At 36.4% G+C, this 18,440-nt stretch overlaps 1 protein-coding gene across 1 annotated transcript; it reads right to left on the bottom strand.

Annotated features, from left to right (window-relative positions):
• Window positions 1–1,621: 1,621 nt before the first annotated feature.
• ERMARD (ER membrane-associated RNA degradation) lies at window positions 1,622–17,794 on the bottom strand. The gene is made up of 17 exons (XM_009878398.1): window positions 17,626–17,794; window positions 16,378–16,517; window positions 15,772–15,873; window positions 14,105–14,194; window positions 12,917–13,014; window positions 12,187–12,323; window positions 10,819–10,933; window positions 10,148–10,250; window positions 9,675–9,704; window positions 9,119–9,187; window positions 7,939–8,109; window positions 6,980–7,063; window positions 6,099–6,178; window positions 5,111–5,239; window positions 3,443–3,652; window positions 2,392–2,505; window positions 1,622–1,781 (listed from the first exon to the last, which is right to left on the bottom strand). The coding sequence occupies exons 1-17, from the start codon at window positions 17,792–17,794 to the stop codon at window positions 1,622–1,624; spliced, it is 2,001 nt and encodes a 666-aa protein (XP_009876700.1).
• Window positions 17,795–18,440: the final 646 nt, after the last annotated feature.

Below are 18,440 nucleotides of genomic sequence, written 5' to 3'. Positions count from 1 at the left end.
GTATAAAAGTTATTCCACTCTGTCTCCTTTATAGCCTGGTGTACAAACAACTGCTTACGGTGTTAAGAGTTTGTCTTGGTTTGAGAGCACCACGACAAAAGTCCTCTGGGGCTCCTGGCACAGGGGGCAATCACAGGAGGGGAACAGGGGCAGCTGTGCCTGTGGGGAGGAGAGGATGGGTCAGGAGACCCAAATGGACCCATCACATCTTTCCTTCCCATGGGGCTCAGTCTATAAGGGCCCCTAACTGGAGCCCTGAGGCCTTTAGTGCTGCTGTACTGGGAGGGTTGCTGTTGGCTGTTTGTTATCTGTCCCTGTGCTGCTGGTGTTCCCTCCTCCTGTTTTCACACTGGGGAGGAGCATTGTTTGTCAGGACAGGTTGTATTTGTCTGCGTCCCTGGATGGAAGTAGTGCAGCTGGTCCCAGGTTTCCTTTTCTGTTGTTTTTTGGACTCTCATCAGGACTCTGGGTTTGGGCACTCCCATCTGCTGCTGAGCCCAGTCTGGGACTTTCCCACCCAGGGCCTAGTTGCCACCCAGAAGGTGTGGGTTCCCTATGAACATATTCATTTGTATCTTTGAATATATTTACATACTTGTATCTATTTGTATATAACATTTTAATTGTTAGCATTATTTTCATTAAACTGCTTCAAGTTGGTTTTTTTTCCAACCTCGAAGTCCTATTTTCCCTGGTTCCACTGGCACCTTCCCCCTGGGAGGGCAGTGGGGGGATTATAGAGAGTATGTTGGAGTTTAGTGGCCAGCCCAGTTCGAAACCTTTTTTGCTGGCCTGTATGGGGAGCTCTACCTCAGTGCAAGATCTGACTCTGTTTCAAACTAGTAACAGCAATTGTATCTGCCAGCGAGCACTAGTTTATCATAGAATGGCCTAGGCTGGAAGGGACCTTAGAGATCATCTAGTCCAACCTCCCTGTCATGGGCAGGGACGCCACCTCTCGACTAGACCAGGCAACACAGGGGGACCGAGCGGGAATCGAACCCGCTACCTCGGTGTTGGTCCTTGTTGCCAGCACCGCACTCAAACCTCTGAGCTAACCGGCCCCCCAACGTTATGCTAAACGTTCATAATTTCTTATCCTGTTGGTCAGTGTATGGCATTATTTCCAGTATATTTCAAAGTAAAAAATTACTTTTTGGATTAAAAATTTTCCAGAGCTTTTATTCACACTCTTTTTTGGATTTATGCAGCATAGTGGAGGGGCGCCCCGGCTCACGACAGGGAGGTTGGACTAGATGATCTCTAAGGTCCCTTCCAGCCTAGGCCACTCTATGATTCTATGATTCTATAATAGAGAACTACATGGGTAAAAAAAAAAAATAGCTACAAAGCACATAATACACTCAAAGTAAAATTTGTATCATCCTGATTTAGCTCACAGTAGATCTTTTTCACTGGATTTGTCAAATAGTCCATTATGTGGAAGCCTGATTGTTCAACTCTGGTCTCAGCAGTCACCACCTAATAAAACAATTAGATTTTGCATACAAAGTTTGACAGGGACTGATGAAGTTTGTCTTTGAATTAAGACTTGTCAAATTGGAGGACTCCAGAACTCTGTAGATGTAACAATGTCCAAATAACCTTAAAGTCATTTAATTCATGTAGCTAGCTGCATTAACATTACTTTTCTGTCACTAATTTTCCTTATTTTTATCAAAGCCTTGTTTGTAAGTTCCATGGTTTCATCCCACTTGTTTTTCTCAGGGCTTGTGTACGTCACCAAGTTTTCAGTATACTGCAAGACTGACTTCAAAAACCTATGAGAAATAAAACCCAAGAAAAACTCGTTAAAGAATTTAAAAAGAAATAAAGAAAAAATCTCAATGCCTGAATTGAAGTTGCTAATGTCTATATATTTTAAAATCTCCCTCAGCATGATCAATACATTAAGGTTTCTTTTACTTCTAGAAGAGAACCACTGCCTCATTCTCACAGTAAGAAACAACTACTTTCAGAACTGCAATTAAATGCTGCCATAGAAATAATGTGCTATAAAATGTGTCATAGAATTTTCCCCAAATGGCTTCCTTTCTCGGTCAAATGCTTTACAGTGCCAGTATCCACCAGCTGTTAATCAACTTATTAAATATAGCTTTTATGTATTAATATTTTTGAGTGTGTGATTGTTCCCTAATAAAAAACAAAAATGTGAATTATTGGATCATATGCTTTCACCCAAGTTATTTCAGTTTTTGAGTAAACATTAGCTGAGATGTAGTGATGACTACAATGACAGATAGAAGGATGAAAATGTACTGAAATTCATACTGTTCCTTTTTATTTTTCTTCTCTACAGGATTTATATTATAGATCAAACAGGAATGTGTACAACTTCCTATTTTCATAAAGTAAATGTTATATACTCACTTTAGGTACTGCTGATAATCAGAAGGATTCTTCTTGCAAACCAAATGAACGTTCACTAGTTCCAGAGTAATCAACAGTAAGATGAGCCGCAACACTGGAGACAAAAATTTAACACTAGAAATAAGCAAAAAATATTTTAAAATAAACAAATGAAAGCCAAATTAAATGGAAATCATTAATATAAAAAAGTCTTCAGACTTCTGCATCCATCCTAAATAGCTGGATATTGCATGGTGGGTTTAAAAAAAAAAAAGACAAGACTGTGAAATGGCCTTCAGCAAAGAACAGAGCAGCAAATATCAAAACTATAACAAAAAACCATAAATGATACAACCTCAAAAAGATGAAAAAAAGAGAAACACGCATAGTTAAGATTCCAAAGGAAACTTCACCAGCACCCGTTACTCCATAAAGTCATGTTCAATTGAATTGCAAATATGTATCATCGGTTGTCAGTTTAAGCTGCATTTCTTAAATAATAGTGTTAACATTTCTAGGAACACAACCTGGCCAAGAATACAATATTTACAGTCTTCCCAATTTTTCAAGTGATTCATAAATCCTTGGAAAACACTTCTGAATAGGAACAAAGTTAGTGGAATACTAAACCATGTCTCTTCTAACCATGAAGATGATGACCCAGGTATAATGACAAATAGCAGCAAAATTAATGTAGGTAGAGTCTTGAATTCAGTTTAACCTATTTCATTCAGACAAAACTTTAATGGCATTTATATGCTTAAACAGGAAAAGCTAGGAACTCAAAAATACAATCTAACATTTAAATTACACTTGTATTTGAAAGTTTATAATTTACCGTGATGTAATCTAGCAATGTTAAAAATACCCATTAAATTATTCTCCAATTTGAGATTTCCTTGTTATTGCAAAGTTGCTACAAAACAGAAATCTGGGTTGACAATTCTGAAATGGTTACCAAGAACACATGAACGCTCTTGACCTTAAACTTCTAAGACAGCCCACTGAAAGCTAGCAGCAGCATGCAGCCACTCTCTCATAACCACAAAATAAAGAAAAAACGTGAGCCAACCTGTTCAACATTCGTAGATAGTTATGCCTCTGCCGAGAACGCAGAGTCTTGTTCATCCACTGTTTGAATCTCAGCTCAGTGCTGGCAATAACTTGTTCGGACACCTGATGGCACTGTGCGCTTATTTTACGGAGCACCACCAATATTTCCAGAACAGGTCGCGGAGAGTAAAGCGTGGAAATGCGTCTATCACAAAGTTCAATCAACAGCCTCCAAAACAGGAAGGAATTGTTAATTTCAATCTTTCGTTAGCTGGATTTAACATGAGATAAATTTCATATTCTGTGTGGTTTGATTCATAACGTTTTAACTCAGAAAATCTGGAAACCTCATGACTGAAAAAAAAGCAAGGACCCATGTAGTAGGGGTAGTGATTATGTTCTCTATCACTTTACTGAATATAAAGGCAAAACTGCTGGTGATAAATATGTTTCCCATTTCAGATCAAAGAAATACAACCACAATAAACAAAACTGCTTGGCTGAAATGATACACTGAACACATTAAATCACAGCAGGGTTGTGGTTGAAGCCTCCCACCATAGTTCAATTCACAATCAATTAACATCTACCACAGTAAAACTCACTCCAACAAATGGTATTCATTACTACTCCCATTAGTGGGTGGTCTTTCTTCTGGGCAGAACAAGAAGCAGACTTAACATTTTGCAAAATGCAGGTGGTGAAGCTATTTTTTTTTCAATCAACATCACACAAGATTATGTGTTATTAAAGCATAAAATATTTTTCAGCTGTCATATTCTAATCTGCTAATCCAATGTGTCACACATCACTTTAAACATTCTGTTCTTACAGAAATATTTCCCTCATGCTTAAATTATGTCTCAGATAGCAAAACATTAATAAATGTGATAAAGGCAGAAAAGTTTAAAACGGGTTGAATACTTTAGTAACTAGGCTTCATAAACGAGGAAAGTGCACGGTGGTCAGTCGGAAACAGAAAGCACACAGGCTACCTAAGTAAAGTGACAGGTAGAATCGTCTCTGCATTATCCTGCCCACATCTAATGGGTTTGATCAGGAGAGTTCTGTTCCAACACATTCATTCAGTGATAGGACTCTTCAGACTGCTATGAGTCACAGTTCAAAGTCAAATTGTTTTAATCATTATTCCAAATCAGATATAACTGAACTAACATAATTTGAAGTCTGACAACAAGTAGAATAAGGTGTCTTCTGTTTTGAAATCTTGATACTAAAGCATCTAAGAACAGAATTATGTAGTGGCATATTACCATTTTAAATCCCCCGCACAGCTGTGACACCAAGCACATTAAAACAATTCTCTAATACTGTTTTGTCACGTAAAGCAGATCAAAACTAACTTAATCTAGTCAGTACATAAATATTTATAACATTACTGCTCCCCAGTCTGAAAGAAAAATGGTTATTTTTTTCTCCTAATTTCCGCGTAAAATCTCAGCTGTACTAATGTCCTAAATCACAGTGTTCCATCTTCATTTCGAAGACGACATTCAGCTGCATTCTTCAGATTTTTAGACTGAATCAGCAGCAGCATTAGAAAAGTGCATGCAACATCTCAAGCACTGTTCTAAAAACACAGAGAAGAGTAATTTAGGTTTGAGAGTTCTTGTGGCAGGCTGCATGTAGAAGCTGACAGAGGGAACTCGAAGGACGTCACACTCACCTCTCCGTTAGGATACTATTGATTGCATCATCTGAACTATAGCAATTCTGTGGCATACATTGCTGCAACTGAGATATAATTTCAGATACCATAAAAATTAAAGTACTAGCTTCCGCGCTTCCTTCCAACCTTAAAAGCAAAAGAAAAAATAAGATTTGAGATGATAAAACTGTGAAGTACTTATTATTTTTCAAATGGCATAGATCCACACGCAAATTTTTGGTGTATTCAGTGTCCACTCTCACTCTCTGGAGTTATGGTTCTTTTTCCTCCACCTTACAAGCATGATTTTCTGTCTCCAACTAAAACTAACCTTTATTCAGTCTCAGCAGTCTTCTGAATCCCTCTTCATCCTCTGTTCATTCATCACAGTTCTGCAGCGTATTGAGTATATGCTAGGTGCATTGAATTTTCACCTCTCAGCTCTAAACAACTACAATTTTTTCCAGTGATGTTATTAATGACTTCTTCCATTTAAAATAAGAGGAGAATGTTACATTCTTTTTCTAAGTAATATCTCATGTGAAGTCTTCCTGATTGGTCACCAAATCCTTTTCAGAACAAGCAAGTATTTTGTTTTACATCTGGTAAGCCATCTTTTTATTTTCACACACACACACAATCACAGAATTGTCGGAGTTGGAAGGGACCTCTAAAGATCATCTAGTCCAACCTCCGTCATGGACTCAAGGTCTAGTTCAACTTCCTAACAGCCCCTTCAGCATCTCTTCAGAAATAGACACCTCTGTATCTTTCAGGTGTCTTCTCATTCTCTTCAAGTTAAGAAATTATTCATAGTTTTTATAGTATCTGTTCTGATACGTATAGCACAGATTAAGCTGAAAGGAACAAAAGGGTCTTCTCACAACCCCTCTGGTGTCTATCACCTTCCTAGTAAAGTATTTGAAGAGACATTTGACCATGTCAAATCTCATTCTTCATAACTATTTTGAAAACTATTTTTTAATAACACATTATTTTTACATACCCTTTAATGGTTTGAATGTGTTCCTCAGGCACTGTTGGCAATTCAGGCCATAACTGAATGCTCTTCATACATTCCAGCACCTCAGAAATGTATAATGAAAAATATTTTGTAAAGACTGACAGGACAACATATTTTACTTTTCTTAGTGACTATTTTAGAAAAAAACTGCAACGGGTAGCTACTTTTTCAGTAATCATAATTGTGTAAGCTGACATCAATTGTTAAGCTTTGTGTTAGGGCAAAAAGTCTCGATGTACACTTTAATGCTAAAACATGACCTGAATAAACTATTTTATTATCCTTTCTTCCATTTTTTATATAAAAATATCTAACGTAACTTCTGTAACATATGGTTTGAATGCTGTCGAAAATGAAAAGTACTAAGTATGTCTACTGCAGTCTGAAATCAAGAGAGGAACATCTTTGAGCAGCTCAATAACTCAAAAACTAATTGGCAGAGAACTACCAGGACACTTTAAAGCAGAATTTTTTACAATAACAGAATCTTAATCAGCTGGCTTTCATACAGTACAAATCTTAGCTATAGTCTAATTCAAGATCTCCAGAGACATGATCAAACAGAACATTCCTGACAGCAGAAAGCAAAAGGAGATTAAGAAAACTATAGAACATCAAATATCAGGTAAGAATACAGCTGTTCAGTGAGGGAGAGCACAAACACCGCACCAATTGTATTGACATGAGTGTACTTAATTACATCTCATTTTAGCAATTGTAAATTCCTGTAAATTCCGAAAGATAAAACTAAAAGCTCATTAAAAAATATGTAAGATTTTAATTTTTTAGGACAACCAAAGCATGAATGCAACAATTAGACCAATTTTAAGGACTGAAATGCTTTCACAGTCAGAAGTACCTACCTGTTTCTTGAGTCGGGAAATTGGATGAAATTGAGAACGATAGCAATTTGAGCAGTTCATCAGTGGTTTTATGACCATGTATTCCTGATTTACAAAATCACAGACAATACAAAACAGTTTCTTTAAACTATCCTGATCATATGCAGACCTAGACTGATTTTATGCCAACCACCTACAGCACTGAAGTCAATAAATCTGAGGGCTGAAGCAGTAATCAGCACAGCCAGTGTTTAAAACTTAATTTCTTTGACACATTTTAACTATGAAACCTGACAGCAGCTGACACAAAAGCAACAAAGTATTCTCTTAATGCAGCAGCATGCAATATATCTTGAGAAACTAAGAGCTGCGACTAATACACAGAAGATCTATCTCACAGGTTGCCGCATGATAATTGAAGGAAGTAATCCCAAATATTAACAGGAAATTGAAGGGAGCAAATATAGTAATTGCTAATGTTGAGAAACATATATTGCAGACAAAAAGCGCTCAAAAATTCACGGTATAGAGCATGCATACAAACCACACCTTCACTAGTGAGCCACCATTATTTATAGTGGCTCAGAGAAAGAAAATCTCAAATACCTTGGTGGCTGCGCTACAGCTGTTCTACATGCCCTGCAGATAATTCAGCAGATAAACAAGCTAGGTATAGACACAATCTGACAAATAAAATCAAGTAGAATTGCTGTAATTTCTGGATCAATCATGTGAATAAGGAGTGGTTAAGCAAACAAATTAAGGTACAGTAAGAAAGGGTAATATTTTGGAAAACTTTCTGTACTTAGTTCACTACAAAACTAGAAAAAAACATACTTTGATAGTTTTTTACCTGGAAGAATACTTCACTTCTACAAAAAGCTGCTGTCAAGATTCACTCACAAGACTCTCTAAAATCAGATTTTGCATCCAAAACAACTGAAAAAAAAGTCTCCTGAGAGCAGAATATTGATCCCTACCTTAAAAGCAAACACCTGCTCATCTGAGAATCTGCAGAGAAGAGTAATTGCAAATGCAACTATCTGATTAGCTACTTCTCTGGGAAATGTTTCTAGATTGATCTCTCCATGGCTTAAACGATCTCTTACACGTGGACCCTCCTGGTGGTTCAAGAAATCCCAGAGAAATTCCTGTGGAAACATACATCAAGAATATATAGGTATAGAATAGAATCACAGAATCATAGAACAATTCAGGTTGGAAAAGACCCTTGGGATCATCGAGTCCAACCATTGACCCTACACTACAAGTTCACCCCTAAACCATATCACCCAACACCCCATCTAAATGACACTTGAACACATCCAGGGATGGCGACTCAACCACCTCCCTAGGCAGTCTGTTCCAGTGTCTGACCCCTCTTTCCATGAAGAATTTCTTCCTAATGTCCAGCCTAAACTTGCCCTGCTGCAACTTGAAACCATTCACACAGAATAGAATATATACAGCATGTAGATTACCTCTGAAAGTATGTGATCGTGTCTATAGGAAATGATTATTTAGATAGCCAGAAAAAACAATGCAAACTATGCTTGTAGCAAAAAGAAAAAAAAAAAGCAACTTGTCCATCTCAGTAGCTTCTGAGGACTCAAAACTAATATATATGCTATCTAGTGAGAGAGAACAGCAGATTGCCTTCAGCTTTGTGTCCCAAGTCCTCCATAGCCCCACTGCTCTGGCGACAGGACAACAAACTTTGGTCTCCCGTACAGTCTCAAAAGGTGTCTAAATTCAACACCCTTGGTTTTCATGTTCACTCTCTGTTTGGGTGGCAAGATGCACGATGTGCTCTAGTAGGTTTGTAGCTATGTTTCTGGGCCATCTGCTCAGGAAGCATGAGTCTGAGAAGCCATCAGAAATAAGTACTGATTTTCCATGTATGAGGCATTCTATTTTAATTCTGCTCCATCAGACTGCTGTGCTTCAGAAAGATAGTCTTATATTCTAACATAACACAGCTTGTCAGGTACTACTTTGACTCCTTCATAATTAAAAAGGGTAATAAACTTCTGGTTCTAAGCTGCTGGAGATAATCTATGTGAAATAAATGAGTATCAAGCATGATCATAAATATATTAATAAATTTTAAAACAAACAAAACAACAACAAAAAAAATCACAAAAGTTTCAAAGCACTTGCCATAGCAGGTTCCTCAAGAACTGCAGGAAGCTGGTTGGCTTCCTCATTATCCAAACGCTTTGCTAGCATCTAGAAGAAAGTAATTTGAATAGAAACTTACTACTGAAAGCCAAACAATCAAAGAAAAAAACTCAATGAAAGTAATCAGTTTCCCTAACTTTAACAAATGACTTCTGCCACTCAAGAGTCAAGATGCCTAATTACTACTGACAGATAATTTGAGATAATTAGAAGAGTTGCAAAATGGAGGATTTCTGCTTGCAATGTTTATTTGTATTTATTTTGAATAATTGTATCTAGCAAAAATGACAGAATGTTTGTTTCTGAGATGAAAAATTTCAGGATAAAACATTCAGAAGAAATTAAAGTCTGATCATTAAAATTTGTATTATTTTTTATGTTTTCTGGGGGATTCCAAATTTAAAATATTTACTCTTTAGAAATAATGTCTTATTCAACACAAGAAACTGCCTTCTGGACCCTAGCAATAAGAAACATGCATTTGCTTGAATTCTGACATTGATTATACCTTTTTAAGAAAATAAAGTACAAATACCTCATCGAAAGTGGTGTAGAGAGCAGAAGGCTAGAACAAAGGATAACTAAAAGTTATTTGACTTTCAAATGAAAACAATTAACTAAACACATATACCAAACTTATACTTAATCATTTGCATAAAATACCAGGTGTACAAATAGGAAAAACCAAAACCTCATCCTAAAACCCCTTGCAATGGAAAAAGACACTTCGGGAGAAAGTGCCAAGTTTTGGATTTTTAAAACAAAAAAAATAACATGATCTACTTTCCACTGTAAACTACTTTTCTGAACACTAAACTTCAAGTACCTTTTCAGACATTTTTACAAAAAGATAGGAGGCATTCACGGAAATCTACTGGAAACTTCTAAACAATATTCCATAATTCATTGAAAAGTTTTTTGAGGAAATCTGTATTTAGTCACTATGCTTCTAGAATAACTATTTTGCAAATATTATTATCATAACTGACTTTAGGGCAGAAATTTTACCTCAGCTGTTAGCAATCGATTTGGACATTTATTGGTTGTCGTGAAGAGCACTCTAAGTCCAACTTCCAGCTGAGGAAGTAAGAGAATCACACAGTCAGCATACCTGAAAAAATAACAGAGAGATACCCAAAGGGGTTTTCCTCCCTTATAAATATAATTCAGAAGGAAATCAGAACCATCTTGGAGTTACACTCTCAGGCCAAAAAAAAGAACTAGACCAAAATTCCTTTGAAATGCACTTTGTAAATGAAGAATAAATGACTATCTGCATCCAACAGGTGCTGACCACCAAGTTCAAACCAGTGCAGAGATAAGAATAACACAAAAGGGTGGAGCAGGGAGAGGAAAACAAAGCAATGTACTTTTTTTAAAACTCAAAATGTTAATATCTGAGGACTTGCTTCCACTTGCTCTGTAAAACTGTTTTTTTTGGCTACATTTGCAATAGTTCTTTTTAAGTTTCAAAACATAGCGTATAATCCTAGTTGGCACAAAATAAAGTAGTAGCTCCAGAAAGTTTCTGAGACTACCATAACAACTCATAACTATATGCTGTCAAGCAACACACAAAGCAAAAAATATCTAGAATCTACAAATGCTGCTATTATTCCATAAATATAGAATATGTTCTCTGTATATTCCATTGAAAAAAATAATAAATTGACCGTTACCTGCTTTGCTTGAAAGCTGTTAAAGCAGCCATCCAAAATGGTAACATTGTTTTTAATACAAAACTGGACACTTTAACGAGCTCTTCAGCCATGGAAAGCATTTCATCATTAAGATCTGCAAGTCAGCAAAACAACACTGATAAACTACCTACAATCTATGGTTTACTGGTACCTCAATATTTCACTGAAAATATAAGACTATTCCAGCATTTGTAAAGGGAGACTATGCAAGTACAATGGTAGTCCTGTTAAGATCAGAAACTGCATTAGTAAGACTGCACTTTTAGTGATTATATGAAATCACAAAGTTAAGAGGTTTTGGATGTTTTCTGAGACTAAAAGACTACAGAGCATCCAGACACAGCTTCTGTTGAGTTGTTCTCCACCTACTTCAAATACTTTAAAAAGTGTAATATAATCATTTTGATTCAGTAAGAATCAGTAGAGTAGTATGAACATTTGATGTTTCTACTTTTTCAATTTTCTATGCTGACATTTAGTGTAATAAATTAACACTTCACACTTCAATGCTACCATACAATGAAACTCACACTTCCGAATTCACATGATAAATATGCCTTATCCAAGAGAAAGCTTAAAATGGCAAGTGCAACTTGATCGCAGTAGGTCTTTTTTCAAAGCAAATCAACAGCCATAGTATTTACACTACATGATGACTGCAATGTTACCAGCTTGATTTGGTTATCAAAAGCCCTGTCTCTGTTCACAGAAACAGATGTTCCACCAGCAAATTGATTACGTAGCACAAACTGATCATGACCACCACTGGCACCAAGATTCCTCATGTTGTTGTTGCTTTAAAAACGGCAAGAATAAACCAAATAAGGACTGTAGTCAGGGAGATGGGAAGATTTTAACCTTATACTTCAGGTCCTTCCCTGAGAAGGCATCAATGTACCAAAAATGTGTCACCATCTTTTACTCAGTTTCAACACCACCTTCCCTGTAAGACACAGGGCACCCCTGCAGCTAGAATTCACTTACTCTGGAAATAATTAAATTTAGTAAAAGGAAACTAGATAGCTGTTACACGAAATGAACTCTCATTATCAAAGAACAGGAACATACAGTTGAAGTCTTTTAGAAGCAGCAGTGTTACACCTTTCGGTGTGTTGTAACTATTTTAGAATGCAGTATTTCTTGATTCAATAGTTAGTGGAACTGCCTATATATTAAAAAGTTGTCTTACAGACATGATTGCTTCATCTAATGACAGTGTATACAGGTATCTTAATTAATATTCAATCTCAGAACTGTGGAATATGCATTATTTTGAACAGCACTATTGGACAATGAAACAATAGCAAATATAGCATAATAAAAACTTGCTAATGGTTAAATACTTACCTGGAAATACATTAAACTCATCTAAGCCAATGAAGGTCACATAAGGGCGATGTGTTAAAATGCATTTAGTTTGCAGAAGATATGCCTGTAACAACTGACCCAATCCTGCAGTTAAAAAAAGCAGCATAGCACAATATCTAGGGAGAATACCATAGTAAATTAGAAAAATTTATACAACTAAACCTTTTGCAAATAATCAACATTTGTGGGTTGGGGAAAAAGAGGTTTTTGGCTTTTTAAAAGCACAACCTAAAACCTAAGCTCCCCATCTCTTTTGAGTAGGGGCACTTAATTAAAAGCATTCACAAGCATGAGAAAACAATGTAGAATTAGAAAAAAGCATCACTGTATTCTACATTGGCTGCTGTTGCTCCTCTTCCTCCCCTATTCCTCTACCCTTTGTTCCAAGCTATTCCTGACTGCCCTGACAGACAAGGAACCAAGTTTCAAAAAAAAAAAAAAAAGACCTTAAGCTTTCTTGATTTTCCTGATAGCAAAAAACCCCAAAACACTGGTTCTGAAACTGACCATCTTTATACTGGCTGAAGTATCTCTTTTCAAAAGAAGCAGCAAAAGCACCAGGGGAAAACTGTCAAGATACAGCCAGAGGCCTTTGGACATGTTTTTTTGTTAATGTTTTTTTCAGTAAGAGCAGCAAGTTTTACTGACAGCTTTTCAAGCACTCTCAAAACTGACGGGTCAGAAAATGAGATTCTTTTTGGTAACTTACTTTGCAGGAATTTCTTGGGGGGATGCAAACCCATGCCACAATATATTACGAAGATTCAGACCATACGGAGATCCAATGAATATCCTCAGTACATTCATCTAATTAATAAACAAAGTGATTATTGCACAAACAAATCTGTTATTTTTACCTTGTATTTTTCCCTGAGAGAAAGTTTCAGAAGTTATTGAGAAACCACAATGTCTACTGTCAAGATAACTCACTAGAGCTTGTCATTATTTTTATTTCCCAGTATTTTCTGAAAGGAAATCTTTCAGCTTACTTGTAACGTGCTATACAATATAATATGAGAAGAGCAAAACTAGTTATTAGACATTCCAAACAGTTATGGCAGGCAACCAAGTAAGATCAAGTCTAGCTGTTACTTCTTGTAGCACAAATCCACCATAATTTAATACAAAGTAACATAACATATGAAAGTTTCATTCAAAGCTGTATTGCCAGATCACTATCAAACAAAAAGGAAAACTTCGATTTTATTTTTTTACTTTAAGGAATGAGCTATTCAACATACCATCAAAATTCAATAAATAACCTGTACAACCCTATTAGACTGGTCAACAATGCAAGCTTCTACAGTTCACATGCAGTATTTTGTCCTAAGAAAGAATTTACGTTTGTGAAACTGTATGAGAAAGACTGCCTGCTCTGTTTACACGGAAGTGTAAAGGTCATCAGAATTTTGATTTTAATTTTTTTTTTGCACATAGGAGTTAACAAATTAGTTTCCTCTATTTTGAAAAACTCGAGTGTGGTAAATGTTATAAAGCATCTTATGACAGTGGTGAAGGGGAACAGCTCATCAGAAGCAGCCAGTGCAGGACGTTTGTTTTCAAGTAGCGCAGCTGAGACAGACAGTTCTGCAGCTTACTCACCCCACTGACAGGGGTGTGAGGTATGTGACATTTTAGATATATAGTGGGTTTTTCTTGTAGAAAAGTAAGTAAGAACTTATAAGCTTGCCTTTAAAAATATTTCCATTTACAACATTTGCTATTTTTGCCTTACATCCCCCAGACTGTAACATGTATAAAATGAAAGCTTTTCCAATAAATTGAAGAATTCACAAATTCTTCTTCAATGCAAGCAAAGGCTATGCTTGGAAACCTGCTATTTGGAAGAAAAAAAGCAGCTCAGTGTTTATTACTTATTTCAAAATTGTGCACTTACTACAGCTTGTCCAAAGACAACCGCAAGCTGCTCAGAAGCAAGCAAGTCTCTTAGAAGGAAAGGGCAATCTTTACCAATCAGTAAATATACCTATTAAAAAAAAAAAAGCAAAACAGATAACACAAATAATTCAGCATACTTGTTTGTAATTGAAACACACAACTTGACTATTTGACCATTTTCGTTACTGTAAAAACACTAATCAAACAAAACCCACCAAATACTTAAAAAGACTTTAAAATCTGTAATTTCCTGACAAATAAAAATTTACAGAAAATATCAGGAAAAAATGGATATCCTACTTAGCATTCCCATAGTTAGGCTTTCCACAGTGTCTATACACATACTGCTCTTCTTTTCAAAAAAGCCTGAAAAAACCCAATAAAGCACAAGGAGAACACAAAATTAAGGGAATAAACTCTATCCAGGACACAGGACACCATACTTCATTCATACCCTAGAAATATATAGGGCCTGTTATTGTTAAAGGAAGGAGACTTGTGATCTGTCTTCCTATTCTGGCTTTCTCTTAAACTAGATTTTGTCCTAGCTTGGCAATTTCAGTATTTCCAGCTCCAGTCACTATGAAGCCCTCTATTCCTCGTGTTTTCCCCAATGTTTTTTTTTTTTTTTCAATCTTTGGTAATTTTTCATTACTTTATCATTTACCACCCTCCATAGTTGGGCAAATTGCTTTGTCTACGTGTGAATTAGCCCATTCTTCTTCCTCTGGCATAATGTATAGAATACCAGCAAACGAGCTGTCCTGTCTCTGCCCTCCCTCCTCACTGACAGATTTCTTCCCTAAGCAGGTTCTTATCCTAACTTTTGTTTACTCTTCTCTTTTTTCTTCTACCAGTCAGTCATTAAAGTATGAAAATGTGGCCAAAATACTTCAATGAGACTGAAATAAAAAAGATTAAAGAGCTGGCTGAAGTGTCCTTGCAAACAGGAGACTCTGAGAGTCTTAGTAGCAGTCAGAATTCCTAAGTCTGAGTCATATCACACATACATTCCTTGCCTCAGGCTGGTCAGTGTTACTCTTTAAACTTAACAAGAGTGCATACCTTGACTATGTTATGTTAATATGTTAACCAGAATAAATGTTCAGAACTACAAGATGGACCCCAGATCTATCCAGCTGATCAGTTAGGTCAGTAATTTAAGTTATTAGTTGACTTCCCGATGTTTTTGCAGAACAAGACATGTGTCAAAGCATTTAAACAGATGTACGGTCTGTGAACAGGGCTCTGAGGAAAGAAGTTACCTAGCAGACCATTTGCAGTTGCATGCTCCTGCTCCTCCTCGCAGAAGCTACTACATCATCATATCCTCTGTGGAAGGTTTGCTGCTCCCTGGTTCAGCTAAACAAATCAGAGTAACCAAGGCCTACTATATATACTCTGGTTAAGCAAACTTTGCTTTTTTTCATGAAATTGGTTAGAAACAGCACTCACACAAGCAACTCCACCAGCCCAGGCAAAGGAGCCCCAGATTATGTTTCCATTAGTACAACTGGATTCAGAAAAGAACGGTCATACAGCTCAAAATGTGGCTACCACTACAGTACAGGGTAATTTCACTTTTTCAACATGCAATTAAATCCAAGAGCTTGTTCCCATCTTACAAAACCAAACCTGCAACAGACTGCTCATGCTGGCACTTACATCACCCAAGGCTCGCTCCAAGCATGATGTTAGTTTCATTAACCCAAGAGCAACTTCTGTAGTTTGTGTGTATTGTAGAACATCAAATACTTCGAGAAATAACTGTATGATGGGGGAGAGGAAAAATGTTCTGTTAAATATGCAGAAGAAAAAAATCAAATTGTCAAAAGCAAAGAACAACCTCAATATCCCACAGTGATAGTCACTATGCAAATGTAGAAATAAAAACATGCCAAGAAGATAAAAATACAGATGCCTGGAAAGAAACTGCCCTAGGATTTTTAGTTACAATGTATCTATTGCCTTATGTCTGTAGAAATTAAAAACAAAAACTTTACATAGTAAAACTTGATATTAAGCACAGATTATTAAAAAAGCCACCTTAGGTTTGAAAAAGCCCAAAGCACCTCATGTTCTCTTTGTCATAACTTACAGATAACCTAACTGCAAAGCCAAAAAAAATCAGAAGCAACTACATGTTAGAGAAGGGCAATTAGTTACAAATTCTAAACGTTTTGCTTCATTGATATATCTTGTGTTCTCACATCAAACTTCCACAAAGGGTTTCTATGCCAAAACACAAATGATCAACAGACACTTCCATACCTCTGGGCAGTTTGTCCAATGGAACCATAACGAATACTGAATTACAAATTGCTCCTTGGTCAGAGATTTGAAGTGCAAATTAACAGATTCACAAACAGGTCCTAATGATTGTATGCTTTTGATATAATCCACATTTTGATCTTAAATTGAAAAACAGGAGGTGATTAGAGTAACAAACTTCTCAAAGGTCCAATATTTTCAAATTCACAAAGAGTAAAGCCTGCTGCAGCTTGCGTACACACTTGACACAAAGAATTTTATCCAGGCTATTTTAGCCCAACCAATACACCACAATTTACCATCCAAAAGACCACAAAGATACAGAAAAGTAAAACTGCAGCGTGAAATCAAATCAGATGGAGTACTTTCTGCAAATAATAATAATAATAAAAAATAACTTAATGCAAGAAAACATGCAAGAAAATAGGATTATTATTTTCTGGTTTTGTTGAAATGACCTACTAGAGTACTTAAATGCCATATAATCAAGCTGGAAGCTAGTGTGGGCTCAGAGGGATCAGTCAGGTTGCACCATTTACATCTTCTAAAGGACGCAGATGGCTGTGACACCTTACAGAGTGGTATCACTGTTCCTCTTTAGTGGGACAGTTTCATAAGAAAATAAACTCTCCTGATTTACTGAAAGATACTGCTTGTGGCAGAAACATGTACCATTTTTACCATCTCTGGAAATTAATAACAGAGCTTGCAGGATGTGATTTGGCAAATTAAAATTCAATTAGTTCACCAGGGTATAAATAATTTTTTTGGCTTAAAACCCAATTATAGACTGTTCTACATACAGAAGGGAAACCAAACAGTACTTCTGTACAAGCTAAAGCTGAGGAAAACAAAAAAAAACCAACAAAAGCAGGAATACTGATGGCCCCAGAGTGCTTTAAATCTACTGCAAAGCGAATATAAAGAATACAGAAGATAGCAATTATGAGGAACAAGAGAAGCAGAACTGAACCCCTTATGTAGAGGCACATGGCTGGGAACCAAGATGAATGAGGGAAGCAAAGGACCAGCTACTTATGTAGCACAGAATACATGAATGTCAGGAGCCAGCAATAATCAAATACCAAACGTGAATGAAAAATTTAAACCTTCTTGTAGATATGAACTGTGCATACTCTAATGTGCAGCAAAGCTAATGCTGTACCGTAATAAAATTATATAACTAAGGTAGGATTGCTATGAACTGTACTGAGTAATGCATCACTACTACAGTGGGTAAACACCTACCTGACTCAAGGTAATACAAATGTTCTGTAACAGCTTGCCAATGTATTTCACCACTTCCAGATAAAATATCATTAAGATCATAGATGTCTTTCTTCTCAAATCCAAGTTTGCAGATCATATAATGCACGGGCGGAGAAAGACAAGTAGTGACTGACTCTGAGAAAGCCATCTAGAACACAAATAAACAAGGTCCTTGCATCAAGAAAGTACATGAGAACAAAGAAAATTATTACTAAAGAATACTCATGAGTACAGATATACAGTATCTGTAAACAAGTTGTTAAGGTTTCCACTGCAACATTCATCTCTTCATATGATGAAAGGGGCTTTCTGAGAAGAACCACTGAGGTGAAAAATTGCTCTGGTTGCACAATGCCAGGACGGTATATTTCTGAATGGTTATATCTACTGAACTGATGTCAACATAGATTGAAACAAAAGATTCCTGGTTTATATATAACCATTCTGTCTAATCTCCAAGTTTGCAGGGAAACTGATGCGACTGCAAGTAAAACCAGGAGCTTCAGTCCTTGTGACTGGTAAAATCACTGCACGGACAGAAGAGTATAAGAATTCTGTATGAAGTGGTAGTAATGGTAAAAGTCTAAGCACAAATATTATTTGAACATTAGTGTAAACAGACTGACTTAGCAGTACACGTTTAAATTAAAAAATTTGCAAAGACAGAACTGCTCATGCTAACAAGGAGGAAAATGCTTCTGATTTGGTAAAAATAGTCACGCTTCCTCCTCAATCAAACAGACAAGATGGTCAAGAAATTGTTTGAAAATGAAGCGCCACAACAAAGATAAAAA

This window comes from Apaloderma vittatum, unplaced genomic scaffold, assembly GCF_000703405.1.
Source record: "Apaloderma vittatum isolate BGI_N311 unplaced genomic scaffold, ASM70340v1 scaffold7351, whole genome shotgun sequence".
Lineage (NCBI taxonomy): Eukaryota > Metazoa > Chordata > Aves > Trogoniformes > Trogonidae > Apaloderma > Apaloderma vittatum.
Note: the sequence above shows the minus strand (reverse complement) of the source record. Positions and strands in the feature narration are given on the sequence as shown.